Raw genomic sequence first — 19543 nt, forward strand, 5'->3', positions numbered from 1 at the left:
AGACCTCCCTAAAGACAAGAAAGCAATAGGGTGTAGATGGGTGTTTAAAGTCAAGACTAAGAGTGATGGGTCCCTTGAGAGATATAAGGCCTGCTTAGTTGCTAAAGGATATGGTCAAAAATATGAGATTGATTATGAGGAGACCTTTGCCCCGGTAGCTCGGATGGTCACCGTCCGATGTCTTATAACCGTTGCCTCAATCAATAAATGGAACATCTATCAGATGGATGTTAAGAATGCTTTTTTAAACGGAGATCTAAACGAAGAAGTATATATGGATGCTCCTCCTGGAATGGAATCTCCTAAAGGAAAAGTGTTTCGCCTTCGGAAAACACTTTATGGTTTAAAACAAGCTCTCAAGGCTTGGTATGATAGGTTTAACTCCGTAATGTTAGATAATGGTTTCTCATCCTGCTTTACTGATACTGCTTTGTTTGTTAGAAAATCTAATGCAGAGATTGTTATTCTGCTACTATATGTGGATGACATGCTTATAACTGGGAGCGATTCTAACGGGATTAAAAGCATAAAATCCATTTTAAAGGATAAGTTTGAAATGTCTGACTTGGGTTTCTTAACTTATTTTTTGGGTATTGAGGTTGCATACTCTCATAGAGGATATTTTTTGTCTCAAACTAAGCTGGCATCTGAGATTATTGACAGGTCAGGTATTACGGACGATAAAATTTGTGAAACTCCTGCTATAGTAGGAGCTAAAATGAAGATTGATGATGGGGTTCCTCTCTCCGATCCTACTCCCTACAGGCAGCTAGTAGGATCGTTGATGTACCTAAGTATCACCAGACCAGATATCTCACATGCGGTGCATACGGCAAGTCAGTTTCAGCATGCACCAACTTTTGTTCACATGGGTGCTATCTTACGTGTCGTGAGATACCTAAAACACACTATTAATAAGGGAGTTTTTCTGTCTTCCTCTTCTGAGTTAAAATTAATTGCTTATACTGACTCTGATTGGGGAGGTGACCCAAATAACCGTCACTCCACCACTGGTTTTTGTGTATTCTTAGGAGACTCATTGATCTCATGGAGATGCAAGAAGCAGCAAAAGGTGTCTCTCTCATCAACTGAAGTTGAATATCGTGCCATGGCGACTACTACCATGGAAATTGTTTGGATTCATCAGTTGCTGAAAGACATGGGAATCACAATTGAAGGGCCCACCAAGCTATACTGTGACAACAAAAGTGCGATTTATATTGCTAAAAATCACACCTTTAATGAGCGGACCAAACATATCAAGATGGATTGCCACTATGTTCAGGAGGCGTGCCTCCAAGGAATCATTGACCTTCCATATGTCACGTCCGAGTATCAGTTGGCGGATTTCTTCACTAAAGCCTTGTGTGCTCCGCGTTTCAACTTCCTTCTTAGCAAACTCTCGGTCATCCTGCCCTAAGTTTGAGGGGGAGTGTTAAATTATGTACATAATCATATAATGTAATATATATTATATATATATATGGTAATACATATACATATATTAATATATATGTATATGTATCTACTTATTATATATATAAAATATATATTTCTATTTGTTTAGCCGTAGGGGTAGTTTAGTCTTTTTCCCTGTTTTACGCACATTCACTTTATGGATGTGATTGTAAATTTGTTTTTATTTTCTTTCTTTTTGTTTTTTTATTTTCTTTTATTTCTTTTATGTAAAGTACCAAAAGGTACCTTGGGGGGCCCACTAACATAGACGTTGGGCCCTCTCCAACGGTCACATTTGTGACCGTTGGAGGGGCTCCAACGTCTATGAGTGGAGCCCCTCCAAGGCCCCTCTTGTGCTCTTATAAATAGGGGTTCTCCCCTTTGTATTTCTTTATGGCTTTGAGTCAAAGCCCAAGTGCTCAATAAATTGATTCCATTATTTTTATGCCTTTGCGCATTTGTGGGTTATTTGTGAGTTGTGCTTTTGTGCACAAGTGTTCTTATTGTGCATTCGTGGTGGGTTTATTATCAAGAATATTAAGGTCTTGATCTTAGTATTTTTTTGGAGATACTTTTACAAACATGACCCGGCCGAGTCACCGTGTTGACCCAGCCGAGTCACGAGACACTCAAGGACGAGCCAGGTGACGAGTCACTGAGTAAGGAACAAATGATGAAATGGAGCACCGGTGATAGCAATTAGATGTTAAATGTTTTAACATGCAATAAATGCTTGACTTTATGGTTCAGCTTTGGGTCACATCCCTATTCATGCTCTTTGGATAAATGTTCTCCTTAGGACACGCATTAACAATGCCTCATAGTTTTCCCTACTTTCTTACTTGTTCCTGTTTTTGTTTTGGTTTATCATGTTTGCAATTATTTTCTCGTAATTTATATTTTTGGGTAGGGTTCTGTATGAACTCATGTTTTGTAACGACCCCAACTCCTACCTTTGAAAAATGCGGAATATTTTTTTTTTTTTTTAAAAGAGTCGCGGAAAACTTCCCAGAGACCTGGGGTCCCTACAGTTCCAATTTCAGTTGGATAACCACACACCACAAAACAACTTACATTTATCAATCATAACCAATCCACTGAATTCTTTTATTAATGAATCAATAAGAGTAATATGTTCCATGTCAAAAATGAAATATCAAACTGCAGGAAATCAGAAGAACTAAAAGAAAATAAAAGTAGAGCCACTCTGTCTGTAAGTGAAGTCGTCTGAAACAAATGTGACCCTCGTATCTCTCAGAAGCTAGTCGACTTCACTGATCACCTGTGCCTGGGAAAAACCAATAAAATAAGAGGGTCAGAAATCCGAAGAATTCTGCGTACAAGTTTCCCTAATGAATCAAATAAGAAAAAGAGCATAAATAAGATCCATGTAATATTTTGAGGAATACAATTATACTCAATTCTTAAGTCAATTAACCATTCATGCATAATTAAACAGTTAACAGGAGGGAACACGAAATATGCAACATTGATCATAACTTAATCAATAAGGCAATTAAATGTAAAATAGATCAACATCATACAATGATCAACATAAACAACTAAGTGAACAGGTAAATATGCATGAACTGATGCATAGCAGGAATATGCATGATTTGTGTGCAATGCATGAACCATTTATTATCTTCCATTTAAGTTTTCCTCTTTCCATATGCATGTCCTATTAAATGCACACATCCTTAAGTTCCTCTTTTTAATTACAGTGGCCCGCGGATACACCAAACGGGTACAATCCCCGAGGTTAAGTAGGGTTCCCGGGGTAGCTTCACACACAATTTGTATTTTGTTACCGGGTTCCAAACTTAGCCCTCGACCGATATCAGGAAACAGCACCATCCATCGGAACCTTGGAAAACAGCATCCAAAGTCGTGGACACCAGGGAAAACAGCATCCACTGGCGCCACTTTCTTGGTATACCAAAACAAACTCACAGCTGTGACTAACACACCACTCCCGGGTAAAGTGGCGGATTCTCCCTAAAACCGTGGCCAGGAGAAGAACCTCAATATCGGGTTCAGGGGCAACAAAACGCACACGGAGTTTTTGTATCCTCACGGTTTCCCCTAAACCGCAATATCCAAGATTCCCACGCTAAAGCAGGGACATCAAGGAGAAAGTGAATTACACTGTTCTTTACTTTCTTTTATCTGGTTATTAATTCATTTCTTTTACATTTGCAAATTTACATGCAGAATTAATAACATAAGCTTGCACATCAACATGCTAAGCTTTTCACGAGACCACCGCCCATGACAACATAGAACAGTGTGGTAAAACAACAAATCTCACATTTAATTTGTTGCAATGCATCAAAATAACTAAATCAGAGAACAACTAGTTCTCGAGGCTCACCCAGCCCCTATGATCCAATTGACCATCAATGCATTCATAAGCAAAAATCATCAATTACATGCCTCTCTGCATAATTTTCCACATGTTTTCGATGCATATTTATGACAAATTTTAAAGATGTGCATGAAACAATAATATATTTATGCATGTGCATGAGTTCACTATTCATGTGCATGTGCTTTTATGAAATCATTTCATACACATGCATTCATTTATGATTCATAAGTACATGTGGACAATCAAGCAGTATTGTACATGTTACACACACATCGATTTCATGTATGTATATGCACTTAAACAAATTTTTCGATAGCATAATACTTAGGCATGTCAAATCAAAGCAAATGAACAATCTCATTCATAACATGTATTAAAATTACCATACATGCATAACTAAATCTGGAAATTTAACTTGCAAATTTAAAGATCTAGCTCTAGAATCAAAATAACACTAAGTGTTAAAGTATACACTTAATATATATATATATATATATATATATATATATATATTTTTTGTAACATTTTACTCATGCACCCATACCAATCCCTTAATGACATGTCATGCAAAGAATCTCAAATACCTGTAGAAGAATTTGTGCTTGGCTTGTAGTGGATAATACCTATAAGTGAGGTTTTCCTTTGTAAATATGACGTATGGGCATAGAAAATCATTGGTAAATATACATGAACACCTTTATTTTTCTAGTAATATTCCCTATAATGAGTGAAGCACTGAAACTCCTCATGAAAACCACTTCAATCAAAGCATTCATTAGGCATTTGGAAAATTGAATGTGTCAGAGGCAGCTGCTGTTAGCCATTAGAGACAGACTTCAACAGTTTATGAAAAGAAAATCTGTTAATAGGGCAAACAAGCCCATGAAAAACAAAAATTTACAAGACACTTCTTTTAAGGTCTTCTGGTCTGGTCTTACTAGAAGAGGTGTTACATGATGTATTTGTTGTGCATCTCAAATGGATAGTTAAGGGGATTTTCCACTGACTCATGAAGAAAAAGTGTCACGGACTGCTTTGTTCTCCAACACCTAGTGAATATTACAGATCATGCTGCATCATCTTATGTCTGGGAACACCAAGACTAATTCAATCATGCTGATATGTGGCCAGATGATGGCACGCAATATGCACAAACATAAACTGATTATTGGGTCAATGCTCATTATCTTTTTTAGTGTTATCATAGATATATATTTATATTTTTTTTTCGACATCTCAAATGCATAGTGGAGTCATGAACTTTTAGTTACTATTCGACTGAGGTATATGTTCTCTGTACTTATCAAGGTATTATTGTGTACAATGGACTAAAGCACTCCAGATAGCAACCTACGATGCTGAGGGCAAGTTACCAATTCTCATAAGCAAACGATAGACACCTCAACTCCTCTGCCCCAGCAAAACCAAAATCTGGGAAGGTTTCTCCATCACACATCATGAAAGGCCTCCCAACATAATAGAAAACATATAACAAATTATGCACACAACAGAGAACCTTTTTGTAGAACAGGTATAAACAGTCGATATCAAGAAGCATACATGAAACGAAAGATGCCTCAACCAAGTGTTGCACATAGATACAAAACACAGTAATAGCACCACTTATGCTAAACAATGCCAAAACCAGCCACACAATCTCAACATATGCAACTCGATAGCACAAAAAAAACTGAAAATCAGATTACTAGACTATCGGTCCTGGAGAAAACCTTTGCTAGACAAGCCTATCAGCCACAAAACTGATTTCAATAGCATCCTCAACCCACCCAATAAGGTACCAATAAAACCCATAGCATCAAATTTCACAAATCTGACGATTTGGGGTTCCGGCGCCTCAAACCCCCAAATCTGCCCCTCTAACGATTTTCCTAAAATATTCCATGGAAAACAAATTTGCACCCTCTTTCCCACTCGAAATCAAGAGGAAAGACCCGTACCTTTACAATCCGATGTTTTGGGGGTTGCGGCTGACGTGAGGAGACGAGCTATTCCACCGGCCTCAACTGCTCCGGTGTCGTGATGGTCGCACGCAAGGGAAGAGACAACAAAAGGGGCTGCCGTGGCCTGCGGTGGCTGCAGCCTTCCGGCGATCTTCCACCTCCCCAATGCTCACCCACACGAGAGAGAGAGAGAGAGAGAGAGAGAGAGAGAGAGAGAGAGAGAGAGAGAGACGAGAGAAGAGGGTGAGACCCCCCTCTTCCACTTCCCATTTATCGCCGAACCCCCCCCCCCTCTTTTCTTGCCGAGATGGGTGGGGGTTTCGGTTACGCCTGCGTAACCCCCCCCCCCCTCTTTCCCCTTTTCTGCTCTGCTACAACCCTATCGGGTTGCCCCTTTCTTTAAAAGGGTTACACAGGGGGTGCGGCTCGGGTCCGGACCCGAGGCCCGTAACCCGACCCCCAACCATATGGATCCATCAGTTGGATCCGAATGGATCCAACTGTGGATCCTCGGATAAATAAAAAAAATAAAAATTTAAATTTTATTTATATATTATATTATTAGTTTTATTATGAATATGGATATAAAGGCCATTTCATGGATCTTAGATCCATATGTTGGATCCATTTGGATCCAAACACGGATCCAACCTTAAATACTCGGTTTTTCTTTTCTTTTATACTATTAATTAATTATTTAACTATTATAAGTATAGTTTTAATACCCCATTGTGGGTTATTTACACGTTCTATTATGGATCCGGTAACGGATCCGAGGCCCAAATTTAGAAAAATACTCGTTGTTTTCAAATAAATTTAAATAAATAAATTACAAAATTTGAGGTTATTACATGTTTCCAATCAAGCCAATAGAATCCCAGTAATTTGTCATTGAGGTACTCTTCTTTCTGTGTGGAAGTCAATATGCATTTAGTCTTGGTTGCGCTCATCATTGCCAGAGTCATGGGTTGTGGCATTCTAAATATTTTGTGGACTTTGGAGGCCTGGTTAGCTGGGGTACATTTTCCCTACATAGAGAACTTGTTAACCGCTATTTAGGTGGTACTAAACGGTCTATTGTAAACCTGTTTGTACTGTAGTCTACCTTTTCAACTTGCTAGCCACTATTTAGGTCGTACTAAACAATCTATTGTAAACCTTTTTGCACAGTAGTCTACTTTTTTAGATATTTATCAAGGGGAAACCCTAGTTCAGGTGGAGTATGGGAGAGTTTGATGCTATGCCATATGGCCCACCCTAAAACCCCTTGGCCGCCCCCCTTGCCCACTAGGGAGCCTGCTGCTTTGGATGTAAGGCAAGGGCTGTACAACCCGGGTATCAAACTCATAATGTCTTTCAACTTGAATGCCTTAAGCTGACCCACCTAGCGAGATGTGGCGGAGCCCTTGTTGACATTTGTACCGTAATCTACTGAAAATGTATGAATAGGTGAGATTGCACTGGATGATACATATGCATGTCCACACCAAAGGTGTGTGTGTGTGTGATATTTGGTCATGTCATTAGTACTTTACCATCTAGTAGACCTTTCTGTATCCAGTTCGTTGTCACCTATTCAAACCTTAACATGTTTTTTTTTTGTATGCTTTGTTAATCAAGCTTTGTAGATATAACACCTTGTATAGCAAGAAAAATATTTTAAATCATGCTATTCGATGTGTGAACATGTCTTTCAAGTGCTTCAAAAATCACTAGCATACAATGCTCTAAAATTTCATGATTGAAAAAGTTAGGGTTTAAAGTTGAAATGACTCAAACTAAAATATGTATCTTGGTTGGCGACCGTGTTGAATGCATCTACTTGTGAATACATGTAATTGCATTGTAGATATATTCTTTGAAGTGTTAGAATATGCTTCTTAAACATTATATATATATATAATCTATATGTATTCATGTACATATATATTATTTTTGTGGTTGTAATTTGTTGTACCCTTTAGGGGTATTTTTGGTCTTTTGACCTTTGTAATAGGAACATCCCATTAAGGGCTAAAATGTATTTTTCTATTTTTATATAGTGGTGACCTTTGCTATATTGTCAAGGGCATTATTGTCCTTGATTGTAATGACCCCAACTCATACCCCTTGAAAAGTGCAAAATTTTTTTATTTTTTTTTTTAAAAGTGCGGAAACAATCCCAGAGACCCGGGGCCTTTACAGTTAAACACCACCACCACCACCACCACCACAAGAGATTTTATACTCATCTTTCGTACCAAACCAAATCAAACTTATTTATTCAAATGTAAAGAGTTTGAGACATAATTAATTAAAAGTAAAGAAAGCAAAAGGAAAGAGCCACGCCATCCAAAGAATTTGCCCTGCAGTTGCGTAGTCCCCTTGTGACTCTTCTCAAAAGCAGGTCACCCCACTAGGCATCGATGGCTGTGAAAAACACAAAAAATAGAGTATCAAAATCCAAAGAATTCTGCGTACAGGTTCGTCTAATGAATCAAATAAATGAAAAGAATATAGATAAGATTCATGCAATATTTTAGAGGGACATAAATATATCACATTCATAATTCAAATAATTATTCATACAATAGGGAACATTTATTAAACATGAGGGAACATTTAATAAATAACAATAATCACAGTTAAAGGATTAAAGACATTTAACATGCATTAAGGAACAACATTATGTATTCTTCAATATATCACAATTAAGGGAACAAGTAAATATGCATGATTTAATGCATAGCAGAAATATGCATGACTTTAATGCATATGTATGAACACATTATTATATTTAGTCAAGTTTTTTTTATATGCATGTTCGTATTAAATGCATACAATTTAAGTTTCTCTTTTTAATTACCGTTGCTCGCGGATACACCAAACAGGTAAAATCCCTGAGGTCAAGTTAAGTTCCCAGGGTAGCTTAGCACACAAGTATTTTATTACTGAGTTCCAAACTTAGCCCTCGACCGATATCAGGAAACAACATCCATCGGAACATTAGAAAACAACATCTAATATCGGAGACACCAGGGACATCAGCATCCACAAGTGTTATTTTTCTTAGTATACCAAAACAACAATTGTGTCTACACACCACCCTCAGGCAAAATGACAGACTCTTTCTAAAACTGTGGCCAAGAGAAGAACCTCAATATCGGGTTCAGGAGCAACAACAATGCACACAAAGTTTTAGTATCCTCACGGTTTTTTCAAAACCGCAATATCTAAGATTCTCACACTAAAGAAGGGACATCAAGAAAACATAAGTTACATTGTTCTTTACTTTCTTTTATCTTGTTATTAATTTATCTCTTTTAATTTGCAATCCATCATGCAAAATTAATAACATAAGCTTGCAAATCAATATGCAAAGCTCTTCACAGTCCACGAGTGGCATCAATAGAATAGTGTAATTAGAATCATAATATAAATGTGGTTTTTGCAATGCATAAACAAGTAAAGTAAGGAGCACACCGGCTCAAGGCTTCCACAATCTACGATGATCCATCTTGATCATCAATGCATTTATGCAAAAATCTTAACATGTCAATGCATTCTTTTCATATCACATGCCTTTCGATGCACAATCATGAACGCCAATTTAGAGATGTGCATGAATAGATTGCCTATGGTTGTTTTGGAAAATAAGTCTCCTTATTACTATCTTTTTGGGGTTCATTCTAGTTATCATGATTTATGTGCCTTCGGATGTGTTTGTTATATGCACATTGATCGGTCCCTGAGAAACAAGTTTCAAGACAAGGCTCAGAAGTGTAGATTTGTGGGATATGCAGACGACTACAAAGGATATAGGTGTTATGATCCTGCCAATAGACGTATCAGATGTTAAAATGTATCATTCAACATTTGTAATATTATATATATTTTATATATATAAAGGATAATACATATTCATATATGGTATATATGCATATGTATTATCCTAATTATATATATATAATATATATTTCTCTATTTATAGGCAAAGGGGTAGTTTAGACATTTCACAGTTTTACGCATATTCCATTCGGAATATGTTTGTAATTTAATTTTATTTTTTCTTTTGTTATTTTTCTCCTTTTTTTGGGTTTGCGCCACCTAGGGAGGCTCCCCAAAGAGTCGTTGGGGAGCCCCCAACGGTCACAAATGTGACCGTTGGGGGCTCCCAACGACTCCTTTGGGAGCCCCCTTTGTGGCTCCTCTCTTGTGTTATAAATAGGGGTCTCCCCCTTGTATTTTTTTACTCCTTGGAGGAGCTTATGCTCCATTGTATAGGGTTTTTACCCTCTTCTTCCTATTTCTTCAATAATATTCAACTTATGACTTTAAGTCATATTTATCCCTTTTTATGGGTTTATGTATTAGCACTTGATGTGCTTGTGTTGTTCCCTTAAGTGGGTATATTCACACTTAATGTGCATGTGTATGGGTTCATTATCAAACCTAAAATATTCAAAGTCACTTTCTAACATGGTATCAGAGCTCGGTTGAGATCGAGTTGCTCTTTGGTGCATCGGGAAGCGTGGTATTCACGAAATTTTTAAAGAAAAATGGTGAAGTATTCATTTCTCTCTCTTTTCTTTCTTAAAGTTATTCGGTATGCATTCTATTTCTTTAAGTATTGTATGAAGAATTTAATATATATATTTTTTTATGTGTACTCTTTATCATTATGTCTTTTTATAAAAATTTGAGTTACTTGATACTCTATTGAATCTTTTTCGTATACATACTTTTTCGTATGTTTTTCTTTAAAAAATTTTAAATGATAACTTGTTTGGCGAAAAATTAGATATATGATTGCTCAAAACTTGCTTTAATAAATCGGTAAAAATTTATGACCATTGGAGCTTTGAATTTATATTTTAAACCTAACTTTGTTTATAAGAATACCTTTTATATGAATGGTAAGTCTTTAAAGAAAGGTATGTTAAGATTAAAATGTTTGTGATGTGTAGTTTTTTTGAAAAATGTTTGACATATATGAAAAATTCCTTAATAAGTTTTGATTCACTTTCCTAATGTGTCCTTTTTATATGAGCAACATTTAATTAAGAAGGGTTTTTTTCGGTTGAATTAAGTTTTAAAATAGTATTATGGAATATGGTGATTTTCTTTGCATCTTTATACTCTTAAAAGATTTTTTCAATTTGATTTAAAGAGCTTGTCTCATTATAAAATTTATGGTCTTCACTAATGTTTGTTGCGTACTTATTGCATTAGGAGTTGGTAATAATCTATTAAGTCATGTTTTTTGATAAATTGTTATGTCATTTTAGTTTGTCCACTTACCATATTATAGATGGTGGTTGAGGTGAGTTATGGGCACCTTGGGACTCTAGAATGATTTGGTATATGAGTGTGTCACTTGTTTAATGTTGGTCATTGATCTTATGGATGCTCTTATTTATATATAAATGTGATGGATATATGATGTTTAAAACCTTAAATGTTTTAAGGTATATTGAAATCAAGGTTTTGGGGTTATTGCTCAACCTTTTATTGTTTATGAATCATATGAGTGCATTTGCACATTTATGTTTTGTGCTTTTGTGCACAAGTGTTCTTGGTGTGTGTATATTCACACATTTTATTTCAAAATGATATTGTTATGGGTATTCTTTTTTGAAGAATATTGTTTCAAGGTTTTATTTATATGTTTGTCATTACAAGTTTTATTGCCTCAAAAGTATTCTCCTTTTATGCCCCTTATCTAAGTGTCATTGTATGTAGACAAGAATTTTATTACACCTTCGTGTGTTGGTAGCCCTTTGTTGGCTTTTGCTCTCTTGGTCTAGTAGCTGAACACACTTGTCTTGAGTGTTATTTTATGTAGACAAGGCACGTTGATTCACACCATGGTGTGTGATTCTAGTCCATGTTGGCGTTTGTGTCCTTGTTCTAGTCGTTGAGATGTATGCCCATGGTTGGCTTATTTCACTCATTTTAAGTGTCATCTTATGTAGACAAGAGATGTATTGTGTTTTAGCCCATGGTTGGCTTGTTACTCTTGTTCTAGTATCTGAACATACTTGGTTTTGAGTGTGTTTTTACGTAGACAAGAGATGCTTTTGGTCCATGTTGGCGTGTATTCTCTTGTTCTTGTTGTAGATGCACTCATTTCAAGTATTATTATATGTAGACAAGAGGTTCTTTTGCACACCTTTGTGTGTGTCTTTGGCCTTTAATGACATTATATTTATATTCTTGATCTAGTAGCTTATACACTTGATTTATGGGTTTTGGAGGACTAATGAGGTAGTGGTTTGTAATGGATGAACTATTGTTGAAATTTGCAAAATTTCATTTATGACTTGTGTTTTAAGATATTCAAGTGAATCATATTTTTGATATGCATATTTTAAAATCAAGTTGATTTTTTTTGGCATTTAATCTATATATTAAGTGCTTATGGTTCTTTGGCCACTTTTGTATGCAAAATGTGTTTTTTGTCAATTGAGTGAGATTTTCCTAAATGGGTAAGATTCTCTATTCAAATAACACTCTTCGTTTTGCCTCGTAAATGGATTTAAAACCTTGTGAACTCTTGCGTTTATTTTGTCTAAAGTATGCTTGGAGACTTCGTTTCTCTTGTTTGGCACTTCATTACATGTTTGAAGCATGATTCATTAATGATTCCTTTAAGTATTAATTCATTTCATGATAATATATGCATATGCTCTTTAAGGCCTTTTATGATCTCATTCAATAAAACATATGTAACTTATGCTTCTTCGTAGGCTTACTGTAGGGGACCATTGTGTTTTTCCCCATTATGGGGTTATGTTTGTCCAATGATGGACCTTATGAATGCATTATGCATTCTTGCAATTCATTTCCGCATAATTTGCTTCCGCTCACTCTTTAACATGATATTTGATTTTTGAAACTTTGGTCTTCTAAATTTTCTTTTCATGCTAAAGTAATTATCCTATTATGCATAAATTTTGCACCTTGTTAGGAATGTTTCATTTTGAGTAAAGTGCAAAGATATTTTTTACTTGTTCTTTGTTGTTGTTCCTAAGGATCTTGAAGATAAGAGGAAAAAAAGTACCTTGGATAAATCATGGAAGGTGTTCATCGTTAAAGACGTTGGAGGAAGACATTTGCAATGACATTCGTACTGATGGCTCTTGAAGCCTTGAGATTCTTCCTCTTGCTTTCTTCAATCTTTTCGTTCCCGCACGCAAAGCTTGAGGGAGGGTGTTAAATTGTATCATTCAACATTTGTAATATTATATATATTTTATATATATAAAGGATAATACATATTCATATATGGTATATATGCATATGTATTATCCTAATTATATATATAAAATATATATTTCTCTATTTATAGGCATAGGGGTAGTTTAGACATTTCACAGTTTTACGCATATTCCATTCAGAATATGTTTGTAATTTAATTTTATTTTTTCTTTTGTTATTTTTCTCCTTTTTTGGGTTTGCGCCACCTAAGGAGGCTCCCCAAAGAGTCGTTGGGGGAGCCTCCAACGGTCACAAATGTGACCGTTGGGGGCTCCCAACGACTCCTTTGGGAGCCCCCTTTGTGGCTCCTCTCTTGTGTTATAAATAGGGGTCTCCCCCTTGTATTTTTTTACTCCTTGGAGGAGCTTATGCTCCATTGTATAGGGTTTTTACCCTCTTCTTCCTATTTCTTCAATAATATTCAACTTATGACTTTAAGTCATATTTATCCCTTTTTATGGGTTTATGTATTAGCACTTGATGTGCTTGTGTTGTTCCCTTAAGTGGGTATATTCGCACTTAATGTGCATGTGTATGGGTTCATTATCGAACCTAAAATATTCAAAGTCACTTTCTAACATCAGAATCTCAAGAAATGTTGTCTTTGATGAACAAAATTTTGATCACAAAGCTGGCACAACAGCTATGTCCTCTACCACAACTGAAGTTTATTATTTTTTGTTGAACTCAGAACTTTTTGCTAGTCCCAATGAAGTTTGTTGTCCAGATTGTGTGCAGCAGGAAGAAGAAATGTTCGAGACTATTGGTGCATTGGGATCATAAAATGGGGAAGAAGTACCATCATCAGTATCGGGCAGATACAAGGGCATTTCCTATACTAGACAAAGAACGACAACGTCAGGTTCTTTTAATCGTGCCCCAGCAGCTACACCTACTTCCTCTCATATTCTTGAAGTTAAGAGATCCATCGCATGAGACATCCCATTGATAGGTGGGTCAGCTATAACAACTTCTCCTTGGATTTTCAGCTCTTTTTAATTGCCCTCAACAAGGAAGATGAACCTATTATGTACTATTAGGCAGCCACTTCTACCAAATGGGTATAAGCTATGAATGATGAAATGCAAGCCTTGCATGAATATGGAACCTCGGAAATTGTTCCCAGACCACCTGACAAAAATGTTGTCGAATGCAAATGGGTCTACAAAATAAAGTATAAACCAGATGGAACCATTGAACGATACAAGGTCAGACTGGTGGCAAAAAGGTTCACTCAAGAAGCAAGGAAAGACTATGATGAGACCTTTAACCCAGTGGTGAGAATGAGAACGATTCGAATTATTCTTTCCTTGGTTGTTGAACACGGATGGAAGCTGAGTCAGCTTGATGTAAAAAATGCATTCTTGCATGGGAATTTGAAGAAGGAAGTTTACATGGAACAACCACCTGGATATCACGAGCAAAATTGTAAAACCCATGTATGCAGGCTAAAAAGAGCTATTTATGGTCTAAAATAAGCATCTCGTTCTTGGTTTGACAGCTTCTCACTTGAGATTCAAAAGCATGAATTTTCACGCTCTCTACTGGATCACTCATTATTCATTTTTAGAAGTCAGAATGTGATCACCCTATTACTAATTTATGTGGATGATATTGTCATCACAGGAAACTCTGAGGATCACATCAAAGAAGTGAAAAACCTATTAGGTCAGAGGTTCAAAATGAAAGATCTTGGTGCCTTGCGTTATTTTCTTGAAGTAGAAGTCGATAGTCGAGCTCACGGCTTGACTCTCACTCAGTACAAGTATACGATAGATGTTCTCAGCAAGGTAGGTATGAAATACTGCAAACCTCTAGGAACTCCAAGTGTGTTTCACCAAAAACTAGTACTCATGATGGAGACCTATGTGAGGATCCCACCAGGTATCGCAGCATCATAGGGATGTTACAGTATCTCACATTCACTTGACCTAATATTGTTTATTTAGTCAATCAAGTGTCTCAGTTTATGCATGCACCACGTACTGGGCATATGGAGGCGGTTAAGATACTCAGATATCTAAAAGGGACAATTGGAGATGGGTTGATATATTCTCCACAGTCGTCTGACAAGGATGTGCGTGAACTTACTGTATATTGTGATGCAGACTGGGCAGGGGATCTCGATGAACGAAGGTCTACATTAGGATATTGCGTCTTCATTGGAGGAAACTTAGTCTCTTGAAGTAGTAGAAAATAAAAGGTTGTCGCTAGATCAAGCACTGAGGCCGAGTATAGATCCATGGCTGCCGCTACTGTCGAAGTCACATGGGTCAGGCATTTACTAACTGAAGTGAAAGAAACGATCTCTCGGTCTACCTTGTTGTGTGACAATCAAAGCGCTCTCAATATGTCATTCAATCTAGTACATCACAGTCGCGCTAAGCATATTGAGATCGACCAACATTTTGTAAGACAAAAAGTTGAAGAAAAAGAGATCGAGCCTGAATTTGTTAATACTGAAAGACAAGTTGCCGACATATTTACAAAGGGCTTGACAAAAGATCGTTTTTGGATGCTTAAAGGCAAGTTGTTCATGGTTCAAGACCATGATCAACTTGAGGGGAGGTGAAAAATTAGTGTTTTGTATAGTGTTTTGTATATTACACTTGTTCGAATGTACATTGTATTGGGTCTGGATATTATATCAGACCCGGACCCATATTGTATATCAAAACATTATAAATACATGTTTTTAGGTCACGATTTCATTATTAAAATCGTGATAGCCGCATCCCCTCTTCTCCTCTTCTTTTCTCTTTCTCACAAAACAGGTTCTAGAGAAAAAACTCACAGTTGCACCGTTTCACATGCGGGTCGTCCATCATGCGAGCGATGGACGCTCAGCAACATCCCATTTTCATTGTGCACCTATGGATTGTGCAGCTATGAATTTTTCATATATATATATATATATATAATTTGTTATACCCTCTAGGGGTGTTTTGGTCTTTTGACCCTTTTAATAGGAACAGCCCATTAGGGGCTAAACTGTATTTTTCTATTTTTATATAGTGGTGACCTTTGCTATATTGTCAAGGGCACTATTGTCCTTGACAATATAGCCGTTGGGAGCTCCTCACTCCCCCTCTTTGTGTATAAATATGGGACTTCAACTCCCTTGTAGGTTATGCATTTTGTATGCATTTGTTCATCAATAAAGAATATATTTTTTTATGTGTGTGTGTTCTTGATTAGCCCTTAAGTGGCTTTTGTGTTTATACCTCTTTGAGGAATTGCTTTGTGCCTCTTGTATGAGGTGAGTGGAGGCTTCTTGATTTCATTACATGAAGGGCAGCTATGTAAATAATAAATGACCTATTTGTATGCTTAAGTTGAGGTTACCTATAGAATAGTGTGAACTTATTAGAGTCATCATATTTAATATCTAAACGTTTTACTTTTTGGTGCCTCAAGCTTTTCTGTTGAATCACTTAAACTACAATAGAATGTGCGGATATTTCTGTAAATTTCTTTATTACCTTATGCATTTTATTTGTGAATTGCCTGAAAATTCCTTGTTGAATCAATTGAGAATCTCTCTCTCTCTCTCTCTCTCTCTCACACACACACACACACACACACACACGCACACACACATGCACATGCACACATTTTTGTTGTTATTGTGTTTTTGTAATTGTAAAGCCTATGATTAATGCGACCCCGTAACTTTGGGAGAAGGGGTGCTCTCAAGGATTTTATGTGCTAGATGGTTACTGTTTAATAACTTAACAATAAGGTTAGTAGCTTTCAAGTGGTTTTTGACAAGTCTGTTAACTGATTTTCACTTTACTGCTAATTTACAGCTGCAGCTTGATTTTCTTTTCTTTTTTATGGTTTTTGCTGTTTTAAGCTAAACAGTGGAAAAAAACTCTTGATTACATCTTGAACAGCATAACTTCTCTTTTTCACGTTTATTTTCAAAGTTGGTGTTTTTTGCATTCTTGTTATTAGAACCAATACAGTTTACATATAGCAGACTTTTGTTTCTCTGATTTTTAGGTATATGGGCTGGAATGTGCACTGTCCGATACTTTGATGGGAAAACTTATGAATGGGTGGGGCTAAGTCGACAGCCTAACATTATTGGGAAAGTATGCATTTTTTTTGCAAGTTTTCTATATTTAGTTTCTTTTCCCCTATTGTTGGTGTAAAATGTAGCTCTTTGGATAAGTCAGAATAAAATGCATTCTGTGAACTTAAAGAATAGTTTATTGATAAAAAAATTCGTTTGAAAGTAGACTTTGGGACAATTCTGCTCTGAATATTTTGGTATTCCCGTTTTAGTCAAATCATACAGCAACTAACCACTTGATTTGACAAAGTTTCTCCAGAATGACTCATAAGTGTATTTGAGGGATCTCCGTGCATCTTTAGCAGTGCCACATGAAAGTGATGTAGTATATATGTTGAAGGATTGAAACTCAAATCATGTACTGTTGTAGGGTTTTTTATGTTTCTAACTTTTCTTTTGTTCATCTCCCTTTTTGTGTACCACCATGTTTTGAATGAGTGATGAGGATGCTTGTAATCTAATAGTTGATTTGGAACTTTTTAATAAATGATCTTGCCAATTAGTATGAAGGATCCTCTACATTGTTGCCTAAAACATAGAAAAGGTAGGATCTAATTAAAGTAAAGCCAGGTGACACCTGTAGACTTAAATGTTGTAAAGTTTCAATCTAGGAGTCTATCTAACTGGGAAAGGGAAGTTATTACCCTATTACATTTTATGTATTCATTGTTCAAATTTATTGTGCATCTTCTCTTCTGGGATATTGTGGAAGTTGAGGTCATCAGATAAATAATATATCTTTTACTGCATAACATTTTTTTGTTTTAGATAGACCTTGTCTTCTCTTTTCAAGTTAGAAATATTATGGTGGTAAGATCATCTAATGAGACATAGTTTATTGATTTTTTTTTACTACCTCAAACATTACAAAAATTAGTTTCAGGATTTTGAGGAAAAAAGTACAGGTAACTTACACATTTGTGTTTTTCCAAAAATTAAATCTTGTTCAACTTTTTGCATATTTCAACATCCATGCCTTGATTAGTTTGGCCAAACATGCAAAATCAGCTTTTGGAATATTAAACAAAAAAAAGAGTATGTGCATGTTTGTGTAGCCCACCTGCCCTCACTCTCTCACACACACATAGCACTTCTTTATTTTATTATTGTTATTTTTACTGGGTTATCGATGTGATTGCCCTTTTGTATCATTTGAAGTTGAAAAGGACATTGGGCCAATTTACTCCTGCACGGTGGGACAAGGATGAGTGGCACCCTCTACTTGGTCCTTGGAGGTTCATACAAGTTCTCTCCTTGTGCATTGTTTTTTTGACCGTGGAGCTCAATACTTTCTTCCTGAAATTCTGCCTCTGGATTCCTCCTCGAAACCCAGTTGTTATTTATAGATTGATTCTCTGGTGGCTAATTGCACTGCCAACGATCCGAGAGTATAACTCATACTTGCAAGACAGGTCTCTCTCTCTCTCTCTCTCTCTCTCTCTCTCATGTGCACATACATGCAAGGATACAGAGTCAGCCCCTTGTTTTCTATTTCCTTTTTCACTTTTCAGGAAACCTGTTAAAAAATTGGGAGCATTTTGCTGGCTTGCACTTGCCATCTGCATTGTGGAGTTTCTTATCTGTATGAAGTTTGGCCATGGTACATATTTGTTAATTGTCCTTATTCCAATCTTTTTTTTCTTTTTTCCAAATGCTGCTTTTATTGTTTATTGCTTTTTTGTTGGATTTCATCTTGTTTCACAGGACTATATCCTGAGCCGATGCCTTCCTGGTTAATAGTTTTCTGGAGCTCAATTGATTTTGCGCTTATTCTGTTCCTTGCTATATGGTCGTGGCAACTCCACCGTAGTTTGAGGAAGAAAATGGTATGACAGAAGTTGCACCCTATCTGTTTTCCAAAGGGAAAACTTGTACATATTCATGTTTGTAAATGCTTTTTTCACATTCCTTGGAGTGAATGTTATGATATTGTAATTCTGAAAATAATTTATTTTCATATTGGACTTCCTTTGGAGGTGTACCACTTTCTAAGATCGAAAGATCACCATAGTGGAAAGAGAAAGTGTTGGATTAAATAGTTGATTGACCATTTTACCAGACATTGTTATCAAATGGTTGGTCTACACAAGTAGTTGATACACATGGAGACACTTTTATGTTCACGTTTCAGATTATCTTTTCACTTACCTAAATGCTTTCATGATATACACTTCCTGTTAGCTACCCCTTGAAGTATAAATATGTATTTGTTTCATCTGTTTTGCATTGTATGCTTCGGGTGCATGATGATCATTTAGAATGACGAGGCTACTAGTAATAGTCATTGTAGGGATGAAGCCAACTGTTGGGATACAGGTCTCATAGGCCCTTCGATCAGAGCCAGTTAGTAATGAATGGTAGTCACCGATTTACGTTCAACTTTATCTCAGCAAGGATCATCGAAAGCATAGAGAATGAGTGAGTCGTTCACATACA

The 19543-nt window shown here is 36.3% G+C and overlaps 1 protein-coding gene across 1 annotated transcript in view; it reads left to right on the top strand.

The window, feature by feature from the left end:
• The window catches only part of LOC149834102 (CDP-diacylglycerol--serine O-phosphatidyltransferase 1-like), a 70403-nt gene extending 51315 nt beyond the window's left edge, over positions 1 to 19088 (top strand). The window contains exons 9-12 of the mRNA XM_090011211.1: positions 17035 to 17126; positions 18266 to 18519; positions 18619 to 18707; positions 18812 to 19088. Coding sequence (XP_089867337.1) covers positions 17035 to 17126; positions 18266 to 18519; positions 18619 to 18707; positions 18812 to 18939 — 563 coding nt within the window. The 3' untranslated portion in view covers positions 18940 to 19088. The remainder of the gene's footprint in view (positions 1 to 17034; positions 17127 to 18265; positions 18520 to 18618; positions 18708 to 18811) is intronic.
• The last annotated feature ends 455 nt before the right edge of the window (positions 19089 to 19543 follow it).

Source organism: Nuphar pumila, chromosome 6 (genome assembly GCF_984573655.1).
Source record: "Nuphar pumila chromosome 6, dmNupPumi1.hap1.1, whole genome shotgun sequence".
NCBI lineage: Eukaryota > Viridiplantae > Streptophyta > Magnoliopsida > Nymphaeales > Nymphaeaceae > Nuphar > Nuphar pumila.